Raw genomic sequence first — 7,795 nt, 5'->3', positions numbered from 1 at the left:
TTCTCTTCCCTACCTGGACTCCAGCCCTTCCACTGAGTCTCTTTCTCCTGCTGCCATTGTGAGTGCGTGTGCGCATGCATGCGTGCACCAAAAACTTCATGGGGCTGTGTAGTGCGTTGTCTGTTTAATAAAACTGTTATTTGGACCCCTAAGTTGAGTTTTGCTTTACTATGGTTTGGCCCTGCTCCAATCTGCTCCTCACTCCTCTAACTTCTGTCTCATTTCTCCCTCTCCTGCTTCAGGCTCACTCCACCTCAAACACCTGTCCTGAGCTCCTCTCTGCCTCCAAGCCCGTTTCTTTGCCACTGTCTTATCCCCACTGCCTTTTCCTTTTCCCCTGAGCAACCAGGTTTCTGCCTCAATTTCTTTCCTGGCTGTCTCCTCCTTGCCACCACTTATCTGCCCCCCCACACAAAAATCTCAGCTGTCTGCCTCAGTTCCCAGCCCCAGTCTACCTTAAGTAAACCCAAGCCTCAGTTCCTCAGCCAGCTTCTCTGTAGTCCACCGGTTCTAACCCTGGTTCTTGCAACTTTCACTCCCTACACTTTAAATCTCTCTCTCTCACCTGAACCTTCCCCCAGATACCCCAAGCACACACATACACACTGTACCATCCAAATTAGGAACTCACCTGTGTGTAGGTGTATTGTGTGTGTGTGTATGTATGTCATTGCATGCATGATATATGAATTAGTGATCTGTGTCTACCTTTTGGGGTGTATAGTGTATGTGTTTGAATTGGTGATATGTATGCATGTGCCTACGCTGGTTTGGATGTGTATGTGCCTGAGCTGGTAGCGTATGTGCGTATGCACCTAATTGATTTGTGTGTTTGTATATGTGCAATTGTGTCACACCCTCCTGTCTAACAGCACAATATTGAGATCCTGAGAGTTGGCCTGACCCCACAGGGCAACACAAGTGTTAATGTTAATGCTAATGCTAGAAGACAGCTATATACAGTAAAAGCTCTGTTATCTAGCATCCCCTCAGGAATGGGGAATGCTGAATAACAAAACATGCTGGTTAACTGAGCAGCCCAAACAGGCATCCTTGCCTACTCAGGCCACCACTTCTCCCACCATGTCCGGGGCTTTGCCGCCCCTCCCGCAGGCCCTGCGGGTCCTGGGGGACAGGGAGGCGGGCCCCACACAGCTTGTTATGCCCCTGGGCTGTGGGGGCTCAGCAGCATAGGCTGCTTTGCCCCGGGCTGTGGGGGCTCGGAAAAACTGGAAGTGCCATGGTGGACACTTCTGGTTTCACTTTACCTTACAAGCCAGCATACCGGTTAATAGAGCATGCCACCTTGTAAGGTGCCAGTTAACGGAACTTTTACTGTACTAGACAAATGGTTTTCAACCTTTTTTCATTTCCGGACCCCTACAAAATTTTGAATGGAGGTGCAGACCCCTTTGAATCATGAGGGTGGATATTCACATACTTTTGATTGATCATAGTCATCTTTCACAACCCCCTCCTAGCCTCTGAGGACCACAGGTTAAAATCCACTGGATTTGACTTATCAGATGCTTCTCTTTAGATTTTATTTTTGAGCAGCAGCAACCACATGATGCAATCAAATGTTGTTTAAACCTTTCTAGTTCAACCCATAGATACTAAAAAAAAGAAACATTTTTAGCTTATTCTTCTAATAAGGACTGTTTTCCTGCTTTCAGTTGGAACCTGTCACACATTAATTCTCTATAGCTCACAAATTAATTTAAAAATATATCCAAAAACATTCTTCTGTTTTTCTCTTCTACACAATTTCTTTGTCTCCGACCAGGTTTTGAAGCTGGGGTTGAGCTAACATGTTACCTGTGCTATTTTTCTAGAACTGCAACACAGATGATGTTCAGTACTTCACTACTTGCCACAATTAAAACTCAATGCTCGTCTCCAATATTTTACAGTTTTTCTCAGCAATTTACTTGTACCAAAGATCACTGACATTATAAAGATTCTTAGCTTTTAAAGCCAAGAAAAACCATCAGCTCATCTATTCTCACCTGCAGGATCACATGGGCCACACTAGCTTATAGCATGCAGACCTTTCCCCAGGAACAACACAGAAGTCTTAAAAGTGACCTACTGATGGGAAAATCATCTCTAAATTCAGTAGGGTAAGAGCAGGGAGGGAGTTGGCCTATGCCATGTTTTTTGTTTCTGTTTTTGTTTTGTTTTTAAATAATTTGTATCCACAGCCAAATTAGCTAAAACTAATTCCAAATCCAAGTGTCCAGAACCATAAGTGGCCCTACTACCAGCAAACATCCTCCACCCACACCTGGGGCTTCAGATGTTTCCAAAACCTTTAGTAAGCATCCAACTTGCAGGCCAAAGCCTGGAGGCTTGGGGTTCAGATGCCCCCAAGTTTTGCTTGCCCTCAGCCATAAGGCCCCCAGAGCAAGCAAGAGAGGAGACTCCCATTTTCATAAACCGGGCTTAAAGCCACTGCACCTTGGCAGGTACTGAACCACACTAGAAGAGCAGTTCTCCTGCGAAGCGGTTCAAGAAAACTGCCTTCCTAGACACAGATACATGGTATTTACCCTGTCAGGTTAAGAAGTGACACATGATATTAATATATTACTCCAAGAAAGAAAGACTTGCTGGGACTGGTGCCAGGTCAAGAGATTACAAGGTGCCTACAGCAGTGTGCAAATGATGCAACTGAAAGGACAGGGTGTGGCATGGCATGCTTCCCAAGGCTGCAAAATATAGAGGAAGACTGCTGACCAGGAGCTTCAACACATAATTTTCCCTGATCGTTATGCTGCGACTCTACAAACATTCTTCACTCAACCCAGGATTGTCCAATTTGTATCCCCCTGGGGAATGTCCCCTCCAGGGACTTGCAAGCTGTGTAGTTCACATCAGGTGAGGCACAGGTCGATGGGCTGTGCACCATGAAGACTCTCCCCCGCCCCACCCCTTGCTGCACTGCATGTCCACACGGGCATCCCCTTGCTTCCTGCAACTCCCCCCGTGCAGCCTCAGACTCCCCCTCATCCCCCCACACAGAGTGCCACATTACCCCACCTCTTGGAGCAAAGGCAGGAAGCAGCAACTCGAGGCGGGAATGGGAACCCAGACGCTCGCTCCAGCTGCTGTTGCAGCCAGAGTAATGGTATGAGCAGCAGCACGTGGCCAGCAGGTCACCAGTTGGACTGCCACGATATATACAAAATAAATCTTTTTCTTCTTGTCTATGCCAACTAGCCTGTAAGGGACAGACAAACACCAAAATACAGCTACTCCTCACTTAATGTCATAGTTACATTCTTGAAAAATGCGATTTTAAGCAAAACTATGTTAAGCGAATCCAATTACATCACAGTAGTTACCTACTAGCAGGTGGCGGCCAAACAACGCTATACCAAATGCTGCGTGACTTTAAACGAGTATGATTTCTAATAAATCAGCAACGTAATAACAAAACAATGTTAACCACGACAACATTAAGTGAAGAGTACCTGTACCAAAACCTTCTACATCATTTGAATTATCAGGACACTCTTGTAAAGCAACATCACAAGCTGCAACATACAAACCATCAAACCCCACCAAGTTAGGAAGAACCAATAAAACAAGTCAAAGTAACTGGAAAGAAAAAAAACGTGTTTTCCTTTCTCTCCCTCCTTTTTATTGTCTGTAAGGTTTCTATTTAGAAAGCTGTGGCACAGGAACTGGTTATCTTACTGTCCAATAATGCTCAAAGATACATACAGGGCCAATATGCAAGTTTTTACTGATTTGGAAGTTTAGGCAATATAGATCTTTAGGCATTACTGTGCATGTGGGTATATGCATGTGCATGCATTTTATGTATGTGCATGTACACAGGTACACATATATACCCATACATGCATACCACAGCACAAAGAATCTGAGCCATACTAACTCTGTCTAAAGTTTTTAGTTCCCTGGATCACTCAGGCAGATTTATTTTGTATCCGTTAGCAAGTATTTGGGTCCTCATATACCATATTTACTCAAACACAAGACCACTCTGATTATAAGATGAATCCACAATAATTAACTTCTATAAAATTTATAAATTCAGTATAATTTTCCAGGTATAGAATCTAATTATTGAAGTTTTGTCTTGAATCATCCCCTTCCCACTACTAGAGGGAAAATAAATCTGGGGGATCAAACAGTCCCCTTGCCCTCTGCCTCCTTCAATTTCTTCCCCCTGCAGCCCCTTCCCCCTATCTTTACTGTCAAACCCTGCTTTCTCTGAGCACAAAGAAGTGAGGAGCAAATTTGAAAACGCTGACCTTCCAAATAAACATAGCTGTAGCAATTTGCACATAGTACCCATAGAACAAGTTCATCCAGAATTGATGCATTTCGCCTTTTTTGGAAACTGCTGCAAGTTTTAGCACAGGTACACCATATACACACTTTTAAGCAGCCCTCTGGCACCTACTTATAGGTAGTACAAACTATGCATGATATTAATCCAAAACCAAAAGCCTCATAATTTATCATATAGTTCATTGGGCTGGGCCCCAGCAGAGTGAACAGCATTTCACAAACCCCCTGCCTCCCCTCACCCCCAGCTGGCTCCCAGGAAGCCCCTCTCACCCACATACACACACATCCCTGTGCACACCCCCACCACACAGGGCAGGGCGTGCAGGGAGTGGATCACGCCCGTCTTGCTCTCAAACACTGCTCCCTGCCCACTCAAAGCCCCATGGGGAGTTTTGACAAGTTGTTTGGGGAAAGGGGGAGGGAAATGCTGACCCAGCCCATGACAGCTTATAAAAATTACCCAAGTGGCCCTCAGGCCCAAATAACTGCCCACACCTGCACTAACCTATCTTTGCAGTAGGTTCCCATCTGCATGTTTGCCCAGTATAGGCTATGTATTTTATTGTCACGCTCAGTGCTGGCTGCACTTAATCAGCTTCACAGTTGGCTTCCATCGCTATGCCATTCCACTCCATTTCTATCCCATTCCAGCATTCCATATGCTGCTTCTGCCAGCAGTTTAATAATAGACAATGTATTTAACAAGGTTTCCTTGTGGGTGAATATATGAGAAGGGCCTTGTTTCCAGGCTGACTGAGGGGAAAAAAACCTTGTCTTGTACTTAAATATGACAATTTCTCTTTCTGGTAAGTGGCAAAGTTCCTGTCTCTCAAAATGTTTATGTTTTTTTTTGGTAGAGAGCTTTTAACCACAACTTAAGACCTACATTTTACAAAAACATAAGTATATGTTTTCTTTAGGCTTTCTTGATGAAAAAGGGATGCATCTGGAGGCTGGATAGGGATGCTTTAGAAATAGTAGTCATGCAGGAGGTTGAACTAGATGATCCTTGAGGTCCTTTCCAAGCCTATAATTCCATGATATGATGATCTGTTTAAGTAGGTGCAGGATTCAGACACAAATTTGGGGCCATTTAGCTGGCACTACTAAACTAAATTAAATGGATGTGATTTTTGTTTTTGACAAATCTTTATTCATAGTTAAAATATTAGAATTGTTTAAAATATTTTCAAACTGAATTAAATTCCTGTATCCTGTGTCACAGAAAAGACAGCTATGGCTTGAGAATGAATGTACATACCGTTACAACTGGTAGCGCAGAAAGATTTCATATGAAACCTCAGAGGAAGGCCTTTGAAGAATGTGTGGGTGTCTACATGCAAATTTCCCATGCCATGTTTTGAAAGCATAGATGTGCATCTGACATCTTTAAAATCACCACCATCCTTCTGTACCTAAAAATGATCTTGGATTCTATGATTACAAATGAGCGCTCATCTTGTTTCAGTGAGAAATCAGAAAAAGGGAAGCACGGCTAAGACTCCTTCTCCATCTGCTAGTAGCTTTGACTTTTAGACTTTGCTGCTCAAGGATCATGAGCACATCTGTACCTTGCACTAATCTTCACAATATGGTCCACTTGCTAGTGGCTTGTTCAGGAGCTGACGGATCATCAAGCAATTGATTATATTTTACAAGGCTTAACAAGGATGCAAAGACATACAGAAAGGGGTAGTGCATGTACAAAGCTCCTCCTCCTCTCTTGTAAATCTAGACAATTATTGTCCAGTTCTTAATTCTGCTTTTGTTTGCCACTCCTATTCCTTGAGGTTTCCAAATACTGTTCTAGATGCATCTAGCTTACATGTCACCTTGCCAAGGGATAGTATCTCTCATAGTAAACAAACAGCAAGGTTAGACTAGGAGTCTGAAGGTTAGATGTGCAAGTGCACCCATGGTAAAGCCAAAGCAGATCAAAGGCATGGAACAAATGTACTAGATCAGTGTTTCTCAACCCATGGGTTGCAAACTAAAAGTGAGTCGCAAGAATATATGAAAGGGTTGTGAGTAAACTTTAAAAATGGATTCTTCTTTAAAGGAGAAAAACATGGGAAACCGTGGCTTTTTCCTCGCAGGCTGAGACTGCTTGGGGTCCCACATACTTGGGGGACTAGGGTCTGGGGCAGGAGCAGTGAAGGGTACTGGATCAGGACTGGCCATCTATGCTTGCAAATGGGTCCTGGTACAAAAAAGGTTGAGAGCCACTGGACTAGATGAAGGCACAATCTACTTAAAAGGAAGGGACAGAGGAAGCAGTCAGTGGAACAGTAAGAGCAGATCACAGACAAAAAAACCTGGCCTAAACAGCCATGCAGCATGAACCCACCCTGTCACTGCAGAGGCAATGCCCCAAGCAGGGCTGTCTGGTTTCAGACCAGCATTAGTCATGGGTCATAGGCTATACAGCCTGCAGGCTCCTGGACCCCGTGCCAATGCATAGCCCATCTGCTGCCTGAACTCCCCCAACTGCCACCACTGCATGGGTGAGCCCCCTAGTACTGTGGCACAACCAGTCCCCAGCCACACAAGATCTCCCGCCCACCCCGCTGCTGTTGCACACCCTCCACCCTGCCAGCTGTGCAAGCCCACCCCCTGCACTGCCACCACGTGCCCCTTCTGCCAGCACTGCTGTGTGTACAATGCAAGGCCCCCTCTGCTGCCAGATGTGCCCCCCATGAGCCCTGCTGCCTGCCCCGAAGACCCCAGCCCCCACCATAAAGACAGGAGCGACAGAGTAGGCAAGAAGCAGAGGGGTTAAACACATTAACCCTTCACGGGCCACCAGCTGCCCAGCCCTGCCCTGAAGCACTGCAGCCACGGCTGCCTGGACTTACTGGTGGCTGGCGGCAATGGCACTGCTGGGCTCAGCGATCATCTCCGCTGCATCCTGTTGGCGGTGTGGACAGTGCAGGGACAAGGGCACCAGGGGTCCCCCAGCTCCACTCAGTTCCTACCTGGGGTGGGGGAAAAAGGCAGCTAAGAACCAGAAGCAACCACGCAGCAAGGGGGTGGAAAGACATGCACAGCAGCGGGGAAGGCAAAGGCCTGGCACTGCACAGCCACAAGAGGCAGGAGCTGGGAGCATGCAACGAGCCCAATGCCCTTGCAGTGTGGGCATGGGGGGCTGCCCCTGCCCTGAGCGCGCTCCTGGGGGCGCAACGCAAGGAGGCAGCACTGCGGGGGGGGGGGCTGCAATGCAGTGCGACGCAGTGAAAGGAGACCCCCACGCGCGACCCACCTGGGCTGCACAGACCCCACCCAGAGCCGGAACCCTCAGCGCAGCCAATCAGCTGCGCCGGCCCGCAGTCACGTGCCGCAGCCGGCTGAGGGCAGGGCAGAGCAAGGCCCTGAGGGGTGCCCGGACCGCGCGGCGCGGGGCAGGCGGCGGCGGGGGCGGGTTTCCCGGGGACACCGCGGGGCTCAGGGCCCGGACCGGGATGGCGTGCGGGCC

The 7,795-nt window shown here is 47.1% G+C and overlaps 1 protein-coding gene across 4 annotated transcripts in view; it reads right to left on the bottom strand.

Annotated features, from left to right (window-relative positions):
* The window catches only part of LOC109302575 (cohesin subunit SA-2-like), a 97,761-nt gene extending 90,320 nt beyond the window's left edge, over positions 1-7,441 (bottom strand). For 2 of the 4 annotated variants that reach the window (XM_019524165.1, XM_019524167.1), the window contains exon 1: positions 7,179-7,440. In XM_019524165.1, the coding sequence (XP_019379710.1) occupies positions 7,179-7,219 (41 nt within the window). In that variant the 5' untranslated portion in view covers positions 7,220-7,440. Of the gene's footprint in view, positions 1-7,178 lie in introns of all 4 variants that reach the window. The other 2 variants (XM_019524168.1, XM_019524166.1) reach the window with 2 other exon arrangements.
* Positions 7,442-7,795: the final 354 nt, after the last annotated feature.

The sequence above is a fragment of the Gavialis gangeticus genome, unplaced genomic scaffold (assembly GCF_001723915.1).
Source record: "Gavialis gangeticus isolate Ggan-Ray unplaced genomic scaffold, GavGan_comp1, whole genome shotgun sequence".
Classification (NCBI taxonomy): domain Eukaryota; kingdom Metazoa; phylum Chordata; order Crocodylia; family Gavialidae; genus Gavialis; species Gavialis gangeticus.
Note: the sequence above shows the minus strand (reverse complement) of the source record. Positions and strands in the feature narration are given on the sequence as shown.